This window comes from Merops nubicus, unplaced genomic scaffold (genome assembly GCF_000691845.1).
Source record: "Merops nubicus isolate BGI_N331 unplaced genomic scaffold, ASM69184v1 scaffold19836, whole genome shotgun sequence".
NCBI lineage: Eukaryota > Metazoa > Chordata > Aves > Coraciiformes > Meropidae > Merops > Merops nubicus.
Genome location: NW_008613161.1, coordinates 231 through 20,536, shown reverse-complemented (window position 1 = coordinate 20,536; position 20,306 = coordinate 231). Strand labels below are relative to the sequence as shown.

At 42.0% G+C, this 20,306-nt stretch overlaps 1 protein-coding gene across 1 annotated transcript in view; it reads right to left on the bottom strand.

The window, feature by feature from the left end:
• The window catches only part of ZCCHC14 (zinc finger, CCHC domain containing 14), a gene marked incomplete at its 3' end in the record, with an annotated part of 46,341 nt that overhangs the window by 25,813 nt on the left and 222 nt on the right, over window positions 1-20,306 (bottom strand). The window contains exons 1-2 of the mRNA XM_008941821.1: window positions 20,048-20,306; window positions 7,474-7,597 (exon numbers count right to left, since the gene is read on the bottom strand). The exon at window positions 20,048-20,306 is cut by the window's right edge and continues 222 nt beyond it. Of these exons, the coding sequence (XP_008940069.1) occupies window positions 7,474-7,597; window positions 20,048-20,197 (274 nt within the window). The remainder of the gene's footprint in view (window positions 1-7,473; window positions 7,598-20,047) is intronic.

The window sequence follows — 20,306 nt, the reverse complement described above, 5'->3', positions numbered from 1 at the left end:
AGGAATTGCCAGCAGACAAGAATCAGCAGTTAATGTTCACCTTCATTTTTTTTCCTTGAAGTTCTGCATGACATGTTTTCTGTCCTTCAGCACGTTGATAAATTTCAGATTTTCTCCCCCTGCCTCTACAGAGGTTTTTCAGTATAAACAGAGGCTCAAGCATTAGTTCTACCAAGACATACACCAGGTAAAGTCTTCACAGCTCATTTTATCCAGACCCTGCTACACTTTGTCAGAGGATGCACTGCATTAAGCCATTACCTAAAGATTTCAGAAAAACTGGTTTTGCTCATTTAATGGGATTTTAATTAAAAGCTTACACTGCTTATGCTGCTTCCATTACTGGCAGAAGGTCATGCTATTGCCTCCATAGCTGTTGGGGTAATGACTACTAATTTCATCTGCATTAACAGCTAATGTGCCAGAGCAGGCACCTCCAGGGCCTCACAGACGTGAGCTGGCACCACAAGAGAGTCCTTTTAGGAATGTGCACGCCCAAGGGTTGCCTCCTGTGCTTCTGAAGAGCCACAAAACAAGGCAAAGAGTACTAAAGATGATAAACTCGTGTCACATTAGACATTGATAACTACATTGTCATTACCTAGGATCAGGAATCTGCCTGAGAAGGTGAAATCCTTGGCACGGCTGAATTTACCAGCATGCTAGTCTTAGAATTTTTATTTTTCAAAATGGCTTGATTCTAATTCATTATAAACAGAAGTATCATCCAATTCCCACCAAAACCAAACTGAACAGGCTTCAGAGTACTCACAATCAAGTGCTTCACTGCTTCTAGTCCAGAAAAAATAAACACGATGAGTGGCTGGGCAGACAAAACAGGATAAGGACAGAGCTGTTCTTACCTCTCCTCTTGATGGAAGCATGAATGAGTCTCTTCTATCCAGACATTACTGTAAATAAAGACTCCAAATACCTCTGACAAATCTGAATGAATTTAATCAACAGGCTCAACAGTTGATAACGCAGAGAGTGGCAGAACTGCCTGAGCAGAGCAATTCCATCATTTCCTGGGGATTATTGAGGAAAAACAAGCAAGAAACCCTAACTGAAGAAAAAGAACCACTCGGCAGGTTTGGTATATGCCTGATACAAGCATGTGATTCTTTTAGGTGAAGATGGGAACAAGGCATATGTATATACACAATTAAAACTGCTTACAGGAAATGCACATTAGTGTCTCCTGTCACAAACTCAAACAAGAGCCACTGGCAAATAGAAAGCACAACTCAGAAACACAGAATCATTGAGGCTGGAAAAGACCTTCAAGGTGATCAAGTCCAACCATTAACCTTGTGATGATTGCATGAGTAGGCAGCTCAGGAGCCTGCTTCTCATTCTGGGAAGAGTCCCCATGCCACTCTCCCCTCCTTTCCCTTTGGATCTTGTCAGGAGAGATCTGGGGTTGCTATGACAAGTCGTGTTATGTGGAAAGGGATGTCACAAGGATGACAAAGAAAAACTGACCCCAACCTCCAGAGTACAAAAGTTAACTTATTAACTGTTAGCAACATAAATTTGCCAGAGTCCAGGCATAGCCCCAGGATTGTGAAACTCTCCTCCCAGCCCTGTCACAGCCCAAGGGTAAGTGAGCTGCTTAACCCAGTCTCTGGCTTTGGGGACATAAAACGGGCTGCCTACAGCAGCACAGAGTACAACTGCACAGATCAGTGAAAACCCTGAGATGAAATGCAGTGGGTTTGAATAGGAATAAAACCTTGTGAGCATTGTCTTTACTGCAGTTAAGCCTCTGACCTTAACTGAACTCCAGCTTCAACTGCTGAAGACCAAGCTGTGTGATTTATGCAACACAGGCTTCAAGAAATTTCTTCATATACAACAATCTTCTGGCACAGGGGAAAATATGCAACATCAAAATAATATATTTTTTTTAAGTATACTAATCCTCAGATTTGACTGCTAGAATTAATTCTAAATACTAGATGCTCATAAAACAACTAGCATATTAGAGATGGCCAGCTGGGAATGCAGTGCCTTGTGTGTGATCTAACCACCCAACACTGCTGAAGTGTAGAAGCAGAGCCCTACTTCAGCCATAAAATGAACAAAGACATATACAAACAGCTGAAAAATTATATACAGTTGGTGGAGGGAGATTTTTCCTGAAGGATTATCATAGCCTAAATATTTCTTTAAGCCCTACCCTAATGGTAGTTGACCAAATATTGTTGGAGATGATGTATTTACTTAAAAATAGACTAATCCAGCTACACAACGGATGCAGAACAAGGCACTGTGAAGTCTGATCCCTGCACCAAAAGGACTTCAGAGCTTTTTTTCCTTCCCTTTATTTTCTCCCTGTCTTCAACAGGCTGAACAACTGGCATCAGGCATGTCAGGAGGAAAAGGCTGTGGACTGCCCTTAGCTGAGGGAGCTCCTACAGTCTAGTTTCTTGTGGAAAAAGGATGAGTCAAGGCAGTGAGAGAGAAAAATAAGGTGCAAGAACATACAAACAAATTTTACCAAGGGAAACAAACTGGGTAGCAAAAAGAGTGGTCAGAAGTTCTGATGGCTTACACCACACTGACTACTGTAATGAAAAAATTTGGAGACCAAAGCCTGCTGCACATAATCAGCTTAACCTACCTGAGACTCACATCCTACCCCAGGTCAACAGGATTACTACAAAGGATCTATTTGACATCCTAATATTAATCCAAAATTAAATTGATGCATTTCAAAGAAAACACATCTCAGTGCATTTGTTTTCCCTCGTGTCCACAGACTGCAGCTCCTTTCCTCCAGTAAATCATGTGTATGTATTCCAGCCTGGGACACTGTCAGTGCTTTGCAGGACCCTGTACATGGACTAATAGCATCCCTGCAATTAAGAAGTTTCACTATGCTCAGCAGGAGTACTAAATGGAGTACAGACTGCAGAATAAAGTCCATTGAGCCCACTTTACATCTAAAAGCTTTACTCTTCTGCCCACAGACAGCCGATTGTGCCTGTCATTAGACACATGTGTTGCAAGAACTGTGATTCAGCTTCACTGTGAAGATCATATTTCAACAGTTGCTTCATTTGAAATCAGAGTGGCTGGGAGACAATTCTGAGGTTTTGTGTGGCAACAGCAGAAAGGCAAGATAAATATACAGGAAGCACAAGAATTTTTTTGTCAATTCACAGAAAATGAGACTTGTTCAGTCGAGCAAACCATCTTCCAGGCTGGTCTGTGGAGGAAACCAACAGTAAGCAGCACCTGCAAAGCCTCACAGCAGTAACCAGCATCTTATAAATACCAACACAGAGCTTCCACTGCAGGAAATAAAAACCCAGAGGCTGTGACAAATCCAAATTTTACACAGCACTCTGAGAAATTACAGTATGAAGACTGCAGAGTCCTCATACTGTAATGTTTTGTAACTTAGGTTGCCTTTATTATAAAGATTCTTTTGTTCTGCACTTCAACATCTGGTCTAATGTGCTTTATTCCACTGTGCTTTTGGAAAATATGCTGTGGTCACTGACCTTGTTTAATACACTGCTAAAATATGTCACATGCACAGGGCAGTGTTTGCTTGCAGTGCTACCCACCCCATGGCCAAATCCTCCTTCTCAGAACCTTAGAGTAAAAGTAATTAATCACCTCTCTGGTGTACAGGAAATACTTATTGCTTTTTTTAAATAAAAAAAAAAAATCAGATAAACTGGAATTTTCATTCAGCTTTGATAACTAACTACTCTTTTGGGAACTGGCACACAAGGTCAAAACAACTCTCTGCCCACAGGCTTGTTACACATCAGCTCTGCAAATGGGGCTTGCTGTAGGTCTGAAAGCTCCTCCTGGACTTTGGTGTGACAACTGACTCTGTTGGCTACCAGCACAGGATTGTTTGTTGAACAAAGGCTGCTAGTGAACATAACATTTTTAACCAGTGACCTTCTTTAAGCACCTCAGTCACTTTGCTCTTGGGAAAGGTTCTGAGGTGGCTCCCCCTAAAATATAGGGTAAAATCCTTAATTGAAGACAACCAGCCTTGGTGCCTTTATCAGAGTGCCTCCAACTAAGCTGGCTGACTTGGTTGTTGTCATTGTGCTGGGGAATCCAAACCTGCCTATGGAAGGGACCATCGAGACCCAGCTGCACTATCAGGAAAGTATTTGCAAGCATAAAAATTCACCTTTGAAACAAGAATCCATGTCCAACACCAACATCTTCTGCAGCTGTATTGAACCTGCAGCACAGGTTCAATTCTTGTAGAACTGCAGAAAAAAGCCAAGGGCAACACAAAGAAGAGAGCGTGACACTCAACCCACCCCGTATGCAAAAGCTGCCCAAGGTTCATTTGAATTGGATTGTTTTGTTCAGCTCAGTGTTAAAACCATAGTTAAAACCCAGCTACACTCTAGAAACAGTGGAAAAGGAGACAGGAAGATGAAGCAACAAATCCCTCGTGCAATTTCCATCCCATGGAGCAGAAGAATTTGTGGTTTTGCCTCTCTTCTCCTTGGCCAGTGTCAATACCTTCAAACCTACAAGTACAGCTGTCTGCAGCTTCCCAACACAACAGCCAGTTCCTGAGAACAGTCTCCACAAAGTGACCTCCAGTTACAATAACTTCCACATCTGTAAAACCAAGTTTGAACAATCCTAAATCACCAGTCAAAAATGAGTAAAAGGCACCATTTATACTGCATGTTATAGCTGTTAGACTTCAACAGAGGTCCATGTCCTTCCAGGCACAGGCTTTGAACTTCATTTTACAAAAGAGAGGTTCAGATAAGCACTTCAGCTATCTGTGCTTCATGTCAACAGGTACAGGACCTGCCTAGTGTCACAAATCTTTACTTTGCAGAAAGGTCCAATCTGGTTTACCCTGCTTCAGCACTGATTCTTGCAGAGGGGAGATGGGGCTTTAGTTGTGACTGAAGGACCAGTGTAGAAAACTTTGTGAATTTTGCTAAATAACCACATGATTGTCCTTAGCTGGTCACCACTCCCACCAGCCTGGGCATTACAGCACAGATCCAGCAGCCCAAGACCTGACAGCATTCCCATGGTGAGCTGAGCCTCCCAGAGTAAAGGAAAGGTCTCTGGGCTTCTCAGACTGACACACACTCTACAAAAGTGTTTCCCAAGGCAGTGATATTCTGTGTGGCTAGGATGGTGGAATTATTCAGATGTTATGCATTTGACAAGTCTCTACTTGAGGCACGTGTGAACGTTTCCAGCTAACCACTCAAGGCAAACAAGTGCATACAGACTTCCCCTCCCAGTTTGTTAAGAGTATTCAGCAATACTCCACTCTTATCTCTCTCCCATGTAGAAACCTGAAATACTTTATGCTAACAGTTAGTTTCAAAGCAAGGATTAGGGCAAATACAGCCACTGATAACTTCCAGGTCCAACCCTGCTACAACCCTATTCACTGTTTGAGTGCACACGGAGTGTTTTATACTACTGACATTTCTACAAATCAGGATTAAAACCATTCACTGGATTAATACAAACTGTCTCTAATCCAACTAAGCACAACGGATACTGCACTTTTCATGAGCCCTCTCATTTTTCTTCTGTTTCAGCTACAGCCTTTTTAACTGAAACACTTCCAGCTCTGATACTCTGCCAAGGGAGGAACGACAAACTTGGGCAGCTCCCTATTTCTGACCACAAGTGAGAAGAAATCCCATCCTCTCAAGCTGTCTGAAACAAGACTCACTAGAAAACATCAACACAAGAATTACTGGTCAAATAATTGACCTCAGCTGGTCAAGCAACCTGTTCATCCCATAGTCTCGTGACCAAATTTCATGTGCTCTAGGTTAAAAAGTTAGCAATTAAGAGATGTGACTGTTTGCCATGAGAATTGGAAAGCTGCGAGCAAGCAGTGGTGGCTCCAGGCTAGCAAGTAACCTTTGGTTGTACTCCAGCCTTCAGGGACAGATCTCCCTACCAAAGAGATCACCATATATCAAGGGGAACTCAACACAATCTTTGCTGCTGGTGAACCAGAACGCAGAGCATCATTTTGAAAGAAACCTGTCTTTATTTCACATCTCCTTTTATCACCTACCACCAAGGCAATCTATAAATTAAAAAGCTACATCCTCTGAGAACAAAGCAGGTATTCTATAAGTGAAAAACAGATCAGAGGAAAACCTAATTAATTTTCACAGCGTACCATGACTAATCTTGGCATATATGGTACTGGAATAGCAATCACTGAGTACAAATGAAGACAGTGTTGAACCCTGGCCTATTTTTAATCAGATGAAAGCCACAAACGTAGCCATGCCTCTGCTTAGTGTTGCGTTTTCTTCTACCCCAATAGCTTTTACAGCTGGAGAAATAGCTACTTACAGCACTATTCCACTGTAAAAAAAAATATTGCTACTTACAGCTACTGGGATTATTGTCCAGTATGTCACAGAAAAGGAGATCCAGTGGAGGCAAGCTAAGAACATTTTCTGGGGATCTTTAACCCTTTCCAATCTGCATCAGTTCCTCCGAGTCAAGATGTGCTTTGAAATTCCTGATCACCATTGACATGGTATTAAACTCTGTTTGCAAAGTTATGCAGCAAGCCCGTGGCAGAGAAGGAAACAGAACTCTGAAGACCAATTCCAAATAAAAAAACTTCAATTACGTGGTCCGTGACAGTATTTTTAATGACATTTGAAGGCAATACACCAGTGCTGCTGAAGTGATGGTGTACTTCCCTGCCTTAGTTCTGCCATGCAGAGCTATTTTTATTAATACCACAAAGAGTTCACAAAAGCTGTCCTACACAAACAGCAGCTCACAGTTCAAAGCCTTCCTTCCCTTAACAGTGCTTTTTGTATACATTAAGCAAAAATATTGTGAGTGACATTTTAACCTAGCCATTTTAAGGGTCGTAATCATAGCCTGGAGTGTAGAAGTGGAATGCAGACTTATTAACTCTAATTTGCTAAGCCCTGTTTTTAGCCAGGTCATCACATAATAAAGGATTACAAAAATAAGACTTATTTTGTAACAACATTCAGGGCACACACGTATGCAAGCTCCCTCTCCTGTCCTCTACTCCTCCTCCTTCAGCTTCTCATTTACACCTTCCTGGGAGCCAAGGGAAAGGTGGAAGTGGAAGCCTAACTGCTGTTTTAAATGCCTTTGCTTCTCCCCAGTAAAGCAACACTCACCACCATATGTTTCCTCCAAGAAATAAGCTGCTACTATAAGGATGAGAGGTGGAGTGTGAGAGAGATTCGCTCTTTGAGGATGTAATATTTCATGAGAGCTAAGGTGGTATTTCAACTCGCAGGGAACTTTCCTGCTTGTTCCCAACAGAAGCAGCAGCATACTTGTCTCTTGGTGTCTGCTTTTCACTCCTACACTAACCCAAAAGCAGCAAAATGATGATCTCCAATCACAATTAAAATAGCTCTCATGGCCATCAAGAGACACAGGTCGATTCCCCCACTGGAGGTACGTGTGCAGAAAAGGACACACCTTTGGAGTGTTTCCCCGAGGGCCTCTTGGGTAATGACTCCTCAATGGAATGTGTTGATGTATGGAGTACATTCTCCAAGCTGTTGCTGACACTGTTGATGGGGGTCTCAGACCTTGGAGTGACCTGCAAAGAAAAAAAAACCATAAAAATCCAGTAAAATAAACGGAGGGAACGTGCAAACATCACACCTTCCTCCAGAGTGAACAGAGCCACCTGGAAGGCAGTTAGGAGACATTTGGTGCTTTTAAAACCATGGGGTGCTACTATTGATACTCCACAAGTAACAATTCAGGGAAGTTTTTTCAATCAGCAGCTGGTCACAAATCTAGATTATCTTGGCTAATCTGTAAAAGCTACTTAAAGTATAATTCTTTTTTAAACAATAGTCACACAGCAGTCAATTGTGGAGATATTGCAAGACCCTTAACCTCTCCACAGTGCAGTTCTTAACTTTTCAAGAAGAAAAACTAAGGGAAAAGAACTCCTGGAAAACAATTTTTATGCTGTCACCTACCCACACAGATGCAGACTCAAGACATTTCAAAGTACTTCCACACCGATTACATGGAATGAATTCCAATTTAGCCAAACCCCTCCATTTCTTGTCTTTGCCATTTAAAAGCCTGCTATCAGGATTGTACTTCCACGAAAAAATTACACACTAAAAATGCCCAGGCAGAAGGCTGCATCATCAAAACAGACTCCATGGCCTAATATATAACTCCTAAAGAGCCACCTATTACTTGTAGTACAACATTCAACACCTCCCTCACAAGCAAGGCAACTGCTCTCTTGTTTTCTAGGAGATGAGAAGCAGAAGTGGATGAACACTTTCAGCAGCAGGACAGGCAGGAGCACCTTAAAGAGGAAAGTGTGCTTTAAAGAGGTGGTTCAGAGTAACAAAAGCCCTCAAACTAATGTGTTACTTTAATTTCAACTGCCACGCTTTGAAGCGAGGTGAAATCCTGGCACGAAGAGCTGTAATTAGAATTTAATGTGGATTTTAGCCTTTTATAAATCACAGGAGGCAAGGTGCATCTTGATGTAACAAAAGAAGAGATCCTTTACTCGTGGTCACTAACACCAGTGACTACAGGTCCCTGCAAGGGAAAAGGCTCAACTCAGACCCTGATGACTTGAGTCAGTGCCACAAATTAGAACAATTTATGCTTAAAACAATGCTTTTGCTAACTACCATTAGCCTTACGTATTGGCATCCATCACAATACACAATGCAGGTAAAAACAGCACATCCTCACTCTATACAATTACCTATTGTGTGCTCCATTTGAAAACTCATGTTTATAGATTTAGATGCAGTTTAAGGCAGTAGCACAAGGGAGAGACTTGGTGAACTTGACATCCATAACAAAGCTTGTACATGCAGATAAATCAATCCAGAAAGACAGAGGAGTGTCAGAAGCAAGCAGGATTACAAGTATCTGCTTTCCTTTTCAGCACTGTTAGTCTGTTTTCTGATCAAAAAAAAACAAAGTTTACCACTTCAGCAGAGCTTTCCACTAACAACAAAAACTTAGCATCGAGGTTTCACATGAGCCATCAGCCTTAAAGCCTGGGGGAAGGATGGGGAGGAGTTTAAATCTCCTTGCCAAAGTCAGTTTTTACCAAAGCTTCTCTCGCACAGCTCTCTCCTGGAGCTCATTAAACTTTCACTCCAGTGGATTGCTGCTGAGGGGAAGTTCCAGCAGACTGAGCAATGACACCACCATCCTCCTGGCAATGGGGGAGTTCAGAAGAGTGAGAGAGCAACAGAGTGAGCTAGAAAATTAGATTCTGGCCAGGCTGTGTTATCCGAAACAACCTGATTGGAAATCTTCAGAGCAAACAGCAAATACAAACACTCACAGTACTTGAAACTGAGTAAGAACACAGCCACATGGCTTCAGAAAAATCTCCAAGCAAGCAGTTTGTCACAATATATTGCCTCCAATCTTGCATTCCCTTCTCTCCACTATCCTTACAAGCAGCATCGCGTGCAGTCTAAAATTTGCATTTTGTTTACACATAACCTCCAATTCCTTCCATAAAGATTTAATTTTTATATACTTGGTAAAGATTAATTTAGCCCATCTGTCTTCACTGACTGAGCTCATATACTATCTGATTCAGTCGCACATCAAAGCAAAGCAGTTTCAAATTGGCCTAGAAAAATCACAGAGCTCTGATTAGTTCCAAATGGAGCATTTTGTTAGCGAGCTGCCTGGTGTTATAACCAGGAAATCTGACTGCTTAAAGCTTTTGTTCCAAATTTTAAATCATTTTTTCCACTGACTTAAACATACCAATACTGTAAAGGTTTGGAATTGTTTAGGAAAAGTAAACTAATGAAAAATGTTTGGCGAATCAAAGTCTTACTTCCCAAATAGTAACAGCCTTTTTTTTTTTGTTTTAATTTGAGACCAAGCAAACCAGAGGAACAATAACCCAGCAGCTATGAGCTGCAGGAGATACTGTCCTGGGAGGGTTGGGAGAAACACTGACAAAAGCTTAGCAGCAGATGCCCAAGGAGGACTTGTCTAAATTCAACTGTAGAAACTCAGTGTCAGGTAAATTCTGGGAGGAACACTCACCACATTTCAAGACTTGGAATCCCCAGTCTGGGCTGAGCACAAACAACTGCTAATAAGTAGTTACTAGATTCTGAATGAAGAGCAAGACAATCCAGGGAGATGAAGGTTCTAGGAGGAGGTAAGGAAATTGCTTTGGACCTTTTTGGACCTGTACTGTCTCTAAATAAAGCCAGGATGCCATTAAAGAATAAGCATCTGCTGTTCAAGAACTGTTAAAGGCTTGTTTTCTAGAGCAGTAAGAGTCCCCAGTAAAGGTAGATAAGCTGGTGTCACAGAAACCAGGAATGTACAGTCCATGAAGACTCATCCAATACAGCAACAACAGCTCCAGAGGGAGTTGTGCCTACTCCCTCTATAGCAAAGCATCTGGCTCACAGATGGACTTCTGACTTTCCAGATAAAGCTCTAGCTTGTCTCTTGAATTTTAAATTAAACTTGTAGCCATAACTGAAAATAACACAGAGAATTCATCACTACTAACAACTACCCGAGGTTCAGCCTGGATTGTTCCATGTCTCATTCTCCACAGCAATAAAGACAGAATCAAAACTAGTGTCAGCTACTGAAGAGTGCATCCTTCTCAACAAGGCTAGAGGCAGAAGGATCACAGAATGCCACCCTGGAGCTTTCTACCTTCAGGAGTTCAGCATTTAGAAACAATTGCTTTGGCTCAGGACTCAAGGAAAAACACATCAAGGTATCAAAAGTCACTGCTAGAATTTTAGCCACATTTTTCCCTTTTCACCTGTCAGCAAACAACTTTTTTTACAGCAGAGTCCACCTATTTTCTTTGCAGTATCTAAGCCTGTTAGTACATCTCTGATCTTGGGATGGCAAAAAAAGTTCTAGAAAGCTCTCCAAATTCCTTGATTCATCAAAAAGCACACAGGAAAAAAAAAAAATTAAAAAATATCACACAACAAAAATCACTGGGAGCAGTAGCTTTGAGAGGTGCTATTTCTCTTTCAGCCAGTGCTACCTGGAGTGGCTCTGCTACCATCCAAGACAGTGAAAGTCAATAAAGAAAATGGTAAATCTGTGAAGCCAGATTCAGTAACTTTTAGCTTTGCTCCCCAGGGACGGTGCCAAAGATTTAATATAGCAAAGTCTTTCATAAAAATAACAGGGCTGATAGAAGGTCAAACTTAATGTGGTAAGAATTTTACCAAAAAAGCAATTATGTTCCTTTTAAAAATAACTAAGCAGAACACAGAAAACACATGGTTTAATAGTGAACTATTTGCTGACTTAGTTTGAAGTGAAGCCAACACTAAAAATCAACATATCTTACTACCTGAACTGTAACATGACTTATAATTTAAGGAAACAATAATATAGGAACCAAGGGAATAAAGCAGTGATTTCTGTACCTCGTTAGCTATGAAATGTAGGTCAGGCATTAGACAGGAAAAGTGAACAAGATATAAAAGCAACGAGTCAGTTAAGTGAGGCACCAGGGCTGCAGCTAAAATCCACATGAACACATTCTTCCCAGTGATCACACAGGAAAACATTTCCACGTGATGTTCAGTTCTCAAAAGTGGCCAGTGATACACTGAGGCAGTCCCACAAAGAAATCCTTCTGCCAAGACTTGCTTTGGAAGCCTCCATTCTAAATCATTCATGATCATAAACTGACTTCTGTGCTCGAGACTCGTGCAGGTCACACAGAAGAGTGAACTCAGGCGTTGCATTACTGAAGTTTAGGGTGAGGAGAACCAGTCAACTCCACTCACTCTTGCCAGTTTCATATTAGGGGGTATTAACAGCAGCTTATTTTGAAGTTAACACCAAGGTCTTTAACGTGGTGCAATCCTGTTTGGAAAAATGCTCCAGCAGAAGCTTGATGGCAAGGATACAGCCCTCACACGTGTAAGGCAGATAAGCTGCTACTTCCCAATGCAAGAGTATAACTCAGGTTCCCAAATACATTGAAAAATAAAGGTATTGCTATCACTCAGATATCAATCTAGCAACATGTTCCATAGGCCAAGTCTGAGCCAGAGTCAAGAGCAACCAATGCCAGGTCCTGAACTCAAAATCTACTGAGATGACAAAACCAGGAGGAGCAAGACTAAGCAACTTCTTCCTCGTAGCAGCAACAAGCTATTAGTCTGCCCAGCTGCTTGTGAAACCACAGCCTCAGGCTCCAGCTCTGCATTTCTTCACACGTGCAAACACCTGACTGTGCTCCCACTGGAAAATCAAAATCTGAAACTACTCCTTTTGAAGACCTGGGCTCTTCCACAAGGATGTTTAAGATGCACTCACAAACACACCTAACTTTTCACATATCTAGTAAAGTCCTCCATGCTGCTCAACACTTAAATTTACAGCTGTGTAGTTGCTTTGTTGGAGTGGGAAGTGAATGCAACTGAAAGTGTTTGGTTTGGGCTAGAAATTTATGCAGTTACAACAGCCAGGATCTACCAAAAAAAAAGTAAAAAAGACATAAGCATCAATCAAGATGTTTCAAAAGGTCCCATACCTATTCCCATAGGAAGGTGGTAAAAAGGTCTCCATCTTTGAGCACAAAGGGTGAAGAGGCAATTCACAGTGAAATGGGATAATAGATCAGATGCTTTTGTCCTGGGAGGCTATTACTGGAATGAAATGAGGCATGCAGCACTTAAATGCTCTGGGACAATCACACACCTGCTATAAGGCTCCATTACAGTCAGCAGAGCAAACAGAGCACGAAAGTCTGGGCTGTGTTTTATAGGCTAAGTCACTAAAAATCCCTTGCTTAAAGAATTGTGAATACTTTGTTAACACTAGGAACATAAATTCATCACAGAGTAACCAGATATTAATTACACTTTGCTCCTTCTTTGCCATCCGAGACACTCAAAAGAAGCATTTGAAACAACTCCCCTTTGCACAAAGATACTCACTGAATCCCTCAGCCCAACAAGTTCAGCTGCACTCTGCAAAGTTGTTTCAGGATTCTTTAACATTAGTTAGTGCAATGTTTTCTGCCACCACTCATTTCAAACTGCTGGACAGGCTGCGAGTGCAACCAGTTCACTCACACCGTGCTCATTCAAAGCACTTTCATTTTAAGACTTCTGGTACATCAGGCATATTTTTTTTTAAAAGGCAAGATGACAAGGAAGCTATTTTATTTTCCCATCAAAACAAATGAAGTCTGAATCTTATAAACCAATCATTAAAGCCACCTCAAAACCAAAACTGATAACCGGTTATAAACATGACCTTGAGAGAGAAACCACTGCAGTGATGGGCAAGTAAGTCCCTATTTCTTCACCACCAAAAGCTAAAAGCAAGGCCACCAGAAGGGAAGCAAGATCTCCCCACACTTCCCAAGAGAATTCCACAGCTAGCATGGTCCTATCTGCTATACAAGCCTTTAGCTTGACATCTGGGTTTAAAACATTAATATTATGCTGACTTTTGCTTACTTAGGTGGCCAGCACACGGGTGGGAAGTTGCCCCCACAGGGTCAGTACTTGCATTTGGGAGGTTAAAAAACAGTCAAAGAAGTGATTCTAAAATCTCCTGAAGTGCAACCCAAGCCATGGCACCATAAGCCTTTCCCTGGTAGAATGGTTCGGTGCCACTCTGGCTTCTTCTCCAACACCTCAGATGTTAACAAGGTTGGCAGAAGTTATGTGACAAGTCACAAACTCACTGAACCTCATTTCCCCCTCCCTCCCCTCCTCAATATCCACTTCAGTAATGGCTTGAGTGCAACAAGACTACTTATGGCAGAAAAAAGACAACACCGGAAAGGGCTCAATACGCACGAAAAACATCCACTTTCACTATTTATCATCGTGGCTTGGCAGGTCTTTAATTAAAATTAAGATCTTCCTCTTAAGTAATTGATCTCATTATTTCTGGACCACTTCAGCTATTTACAAAAGTCCTGAAGCCCTGTACTGGCCAGAACACCTGTTAAAAAGTTTATCCCTTCCAATGCTTATTAGTGGATAATCACGTTAATGGCACCACAGGAAACATTCTGTTTTAGCAAGAGGCAAGAGCAAGGAATTTAGATGCTTGCTCCTTACAAAATCCATGCAAAGGGATGCAGAGCCAGAGCATGTAACATCTCTTTGTTAGATTTAATATCCTTTCCCAGTCTAAATAACTTCAGCTCAAATCCCTTCAAGTCTTTTGCCAAAAAGTCAAATTCTAGTTTGAAGTGTGACAATAGCTCTCATTTCCACAGATGAATTAGATTGAGCATTTCTAGAATAAGGTTCTATGTATTCACAGAAACTCTTATCTATATTCTTGGGAGTAGCATTCCTGTATTCTCTGGTTTTTAAGAGAAAAAGCACTCACAAGCAAGTAGCAAGATGAACTCTGCAGTGTTTGAACATGGAAGATGACTGAACACATCTCTTTGAACAAAGAAAAGGATCACAGCACTGAGAAGCCCTGAAAAGAACCAGAGCTCTGCCCTGCTAGAAAGAGGCAGTGCTGTGTCAAATATCCAGCTAAAAGATGGCAGGACCTCAGTTTTAGCAGTTCAGACACTTTAAAAAAAGCTAAACCAAATGGTTAAATGCTTCCAAACAAGGATGCTGTTCAGAACCTTTGAAGTTAGACACTGGAATGCTTGTTAGGTGTGGTTAACTACTGCTGGCTTGCTTCTCCAAGCAGGATCTGCACACAGCTTGTACACTAATTCAGTCAAAATACTCTGAAGGCTGGTACAGCCCAAAACATCCAACACCCTACAACAGGCATTTTTATTCCAGAAGAGATGAGGTCTACTTCAGTGTCACTTAAAAGACAACTAACAGCTACAAGGTAATTAGTGGAAAAAAAGAATAAATTTTAAAAGTGAAGCAGAATGAGCTTTTAAGACAAAAACTTCATTCAGCCTGCATGAAAAAAAAAAAAGGGGGGGGGAAAAACAGTTCACGGAAAAAACAACATCATTATTAGCTCAACACATTTTTTTGGCTGCTCTGCCCCTGATATTTGGATGTACAGGCCACTTCCCCAGCAAACTAATTCAAGTTCTTAAATTCCGAGATGATCACGTAGCATATGATTAGGCAAAGTGAATTTGGTGGTAATTAATACTCCATGAGACCATTGTCCTCCAAGGACTCCTTTATAGCTTAAGCTCATTTCTGGAAATATTGCAAGTTTGAGACTGAACTGTTTTATTGGAGTCACCAAAACTTTCAGACAAGAATATCAGCAAGAAATGAGCCAGAAGCGGAAGCCTGGTATTTGTTAACTCATCAAGAGGTGGTGCAATCCACCTTGCCTCAAGCACCCAGAATACTGAAAGGACATCCAAAGACTAGCACATGTCACCAGCTGGAAGCTCCAAGACTCATCCCTACAGCTCTCAAGTTTAGTTCCACGTGTTTTTGAAAGTGAGATCATTCCAGAGATAACTACCCACAATCAGGGAGTAAACACCTCTAAACCTAACTAGCAACTCCTATTAGGTTAATGTGGTAATCTACAAAAACTATGAAATACCTTCAGGAGGCTAAAAATTGGGGCTTTCATGATTTATCCTATCCCTGCAAAGCTACACTGCTTACTCTGTGAGAGCCTAAGGACTCAAACCCAACAAATGATAGTTTTTTTCCAACTCATCATCCACAGATGAAATAAAAATCTCTGAAGATTATTATTATAGACAAAAATTCAATTATATTATAGAAGATCCACTGTTTCTGAAGATGGCACATGTAACATCTTCATTCACTCGTAGCAAACAGTGCAGAAGGGTGAAGGCATTTGAAATGCACCTCTCAGATCCACACAGCTCCCAATATAGTCTTTAGTTATTTCCAAGTTTTAGATGAGTCTGTGGAATTAACGTGGGTGAAAAAATAGCATCTTATGCTATAAACTTGAAATAGCCATTGGTGCAGTACTTGGAAGCTGTATTTGAAATACAAGGTGCCAGATTCATGAATAACTTCTCCTCTAGTTCTCCAAGTTATGTCCTCACTGTTACTAATGCATGTAGACTTCTTGAGAGCACATGCAGCCCATGCAGAGGTTCATATGATGATGTCTGGATGAGCTCCAGCAGCCAAGTAGGTCCTAGTATGTGATTATTCACAAGACACAAGCCTAAGGGTTTCTGTAACAACAGCATCACTACAGCTTACATCACTGCTTTAAGTTTTCACCTATAGCAAAAAGAGATGTCCATTGCCACAAGCTGTACACAGCCTGAAAGGGTGGTTGAAGCTGTTGGGAGACAGTTTTGAGGCATATCCCCCTTTCTCTGTGGGTCACAAAGTCAGCAGTGACAGTTTGCCTATCAAAGCACCCTAATAGGGTGCAGCACAGCAGGAGGCACTCGGCTACTGGTTTTCAGGTGCCCCAGTGCTTCCAGCTGCCCCTGCTACACCAGGAGAGCAGCAGTTTGCAGCTCTAAGCACTGTCTGTCAGCACAGAAACGAGTCTTCAGATGCCAGGCTCTAAGTGCTGGCCAGAAAACCACTCTCTCTCCTTTGTGGCAAAGGCATAGAAGACAGCTGAATAGGCATCTGAAGGTGCAAAACCAGCCTGAAAACTCAGCTGCAGCATTTCCAGTTAAAAACAAGCCCATGATTGTTAATCCCGGGAATAGAAGTTTTTTAAAAGACCTTGTTCTTATTAGATGTATGTTTGGGCTTTATTTCAAGACAATTTGCACAGTTTCAATTTTTTAACCTCAGATTTTATGCCCGTGAGCAAAATGTTTGAAGAATCCACAACTGGAGTCCTGCAAGCATTGGCACCAAAGCCAGAAGAAAATACAGGACAAGACAAGGGGCAGGAATTATCTTTACAGAGCCCAAAGCAACAGCCTGCTGCAGAGAGGGCAGCCTTCTCCCTGCTGAGGGCAAGGAAACTTCACCTTCATTTTGTACTATCAAGTCGAAACCATGAATTTAATCATTTCTGACCTACTTAAGGCCAGCCACAGCCACCTCTCCCTGTAAAGTTACCAGTCAGATAATCCCAGAACAATCTCGAAAAGCAACAAATTAAAGCAAAAAAATATATGGGCAGTTGTTCTGAGCCTCCTTGCATCACTGGCCAACTTTAAATGTGTTCACCTACCCCAAGGCAATTTGAAGAATGATGAGAAATTTACAGTCATTTTATATCAAGTGCTCAGTCTCTTCACTATTCTACACAATTTATTTTTGAGTGATTTCACTGGAAGATGTGAAAGAGAGAGGAGATGGAAAGAGGACTGCAAGCTCAAGTCCTCTGGAAAAAAGCTGTAGCTAATATCAAGTTAGATCATATTTTAACAGGACTGCCTAAGCAGAAGCAGCACATTTCAACTTGTTTATGCAAAGAGAACAAAGAGCACTGGTCAACTTCTTTGTTGCACCTCCCTGAAATAACTTAAATCATTAGTAATTGTGATGGACCTCTGGTTATACAGAAAAAACAGGTGTATTCAGACCAGTGTTAGTCTCTATTCCCACACCAGGCAGGAGGGAAATGCTGACTGGTAACAAGCCCTGTTCACAAAGAGCTCCCTCCTCACAGCCCATTGTGCATCCTCTCCACTCCAGCTTCCCAAAGTCTCCTGGGACCTCAGTGGTGACTTCTCCAGCTCATTTTCAAAGGATGAGCTCCAAGAGGTTTCTGCTTGAGAACTGAGGAGCAGCGTTCAGACATTTCAACACAGGGTGCTGCCTCCAAGCACCAGCTCAGCATGGCTCAAGCTGTAGTAAAGTAACAAGAGGGATGAGAAAGAGCTGGCACTGGGGAGGAAACTCTCCTCCAGTTCTGGAGAGGATGAGGAGTGCAGAACTCAGGGCTGGCAGCAGCCCAGGGCAGCTCACTTTCTCTTGACATCCCCGTTGGTTGTTTTCTAGGTGATGTTACAACACGAGTATTGTCACAACACAACTTGGTAACATCACAAGATTGAAGTCCCCAGTGCTGGAATTTATTTGTGCAGATTTAAACAGGGCTGAATGGAGAAAGACTTTGGGGTTTTTCCACTTCCTTCATCCAACTCCTGTTTTAAGCCAACTGCTTACTCTAAAAGTCACGAAATTACCCAGCTATTCAACAGGGACAAAATTTAACAGTCTTAAAAAAAGGAAGCCTGTATCTGTTCAAACAAAATGCATTGTGAAAATCTGTGAAAGCAAAGTCACCTTCTTTGTTCTCTCTTAACTACTCCCTGCTTAGCAATCTGTGTTCTTCAACGCCAGCTTCTTAGGGAAAAAAAGTATTTTTAAAGAGCCACCCCTTCAAAGAGTTCAGGGAAAAAAAAAAACCCAAAACGATCATCAACAGACTGTCCTCTGTGCCTTACTGCCAGCACAAAAAATGGTAGGATGGATCCTCCGTCCATCTTAGACTGACAGAAATAGTGCTGGAGTTTCTCAGCTGCCTAAATCCTGCACTATTTGTGAAGCTCTGAAAGCAACCTCTAAAAAAAGTGTTCCTGTGCCTGCGTAATGTTATCTCTTTTCTTTCTTTTTTTTTTTTTTGCTCATCTTATTTTGAGAAAACGTGTCTACCACTCACAGCCTCTCCTTTCAAACCTGGGGGGCCATGAATCTTTTGAATAAGGGAAGTTGCAAGCAGTTAACGATCTGAAAGGAAGCTTCTTCTGGTTTTAATTATACCCCTTCTACATTCCGTGGGAGATATTCATCCCATCTATGTTTGAGCCACATAGACGTTTAAATTGAATAAGGAGGCATTCCCATATCCTGTTCTTTCCCCTTAAAATCTTGAGAATAAGGAGGCATTCCCATATCCTGTTCTTTCCTCTTAAAATCTTGAGAATAAGGAGGCATCCCCATATCCTGTTCTTTCCTCTTAAAATCTTTAGAATAAGGAGGCATTCCCATATCCTGTTCTTTCCCTTTAAAATCTTGAGAATAAGCACTGTTTGAGGATAGAGGAAAGGAAGACAAACAGAAATGTGAAGTTTAACAATACTCCTCTAAATTTTAGAATCCAAGCAGTGGCACTGAAAGAAACATGAAATTGGAAGGAAATCTGTCTTCAGGAGGAGAATGAACATAGACTGAGACAGAAATCTGAAATTCAATGATCAGCTTAGTGGAACCTGAACCGAGCCCTCAGAAACAGCTTTATTTAGGATACTGTTCCAATTTAGGGATTTTCAGAGCCTTTATGTACACACTATCTTCTTTCTTAGTAGAAGGGTAACGTAGTTATCTGCTGACTGAGTCTGTACATCCTCCAAAGATGCAGCTGATAACATCCACCCACTTAGCTGGTACTTAGTTTGAACTTTCAAGCAGGTTAAATTCAGTCCAGAAGACAGTTGGACTCCCTCGGTTGTTGCAGGCTAAGAGCACTTAGGCAACAGTAACATAACTAATTACTAACAGCACCTCTTAAAATGTTACTGGCGAGCTTAATTGCTGGCAATTCAACGAAGGAACAGCAAGTTAATGACGGTGAACCACTGGCATCAGGAGGAATACTCGAGAGATTCAGGGCGACTGCAACATTTCTTGAAGTTTAGCCTCGGAAATGCAAAACATTAACCTCCCATTCGTCTAAACAAGACCCAGACTCACTGAGATGCCTTGGCCACTGGACAGCTACTTCCACAGCTGAGCCTCCCTTCAAGCTTCTTCAGGGAAACTTTAAAATAGATGTTTGCCCCTGAAACTAGAGATGCTACTCGTTTGTTTCTCCTACTAAATCACCCAACCTGCAACTGGCAGCACTGTCCCCTCAGCAGATACACTGCCAGAGGCCATCGGTGAAGGTTTATAGTGCTGCCTGTTGATCAGCTTGTGAAACCCTTTCCATTTAAACATCACGAGCCTCTAAAAACTCCACGGACCTCCTCTTTTCACCCTCCGTTGACCATCCCCACCATCAACCAAGCAACTCATCTCTGCCAGTCTCAGAGTGCCATTTATCCCTAGAATACCCGTGCTAAAAGGAAGGTTTAAATCGAGAGCAGGAGACAGCAGCCAATGCCCCGCAGCAGTGCCATTTTGGCGTGCCAAAGCAGGGGACCCACCTTGTGGCAGCCCGGATAGGTTGCCATGGTGTTGAGGGTAGAGGTGCTGGGATTCTTGCTGGTGCTGGCCATGATGTTCTGGATCTGGGTGAGCTCTTGCCTCAGCACCTGTTTCTGGTGGAAGCTGAAAGCGGGGTGGTTGGACGCCATGGTGAAGAGCAACAGGAACTCATCCCCTGTGCGGCCCTCGTTGAGTTGTAGCCCATAGTTGTTGATGACGGAGTCGATGTGGGTGAGGGTACGGAAGAGGACCCCGGCC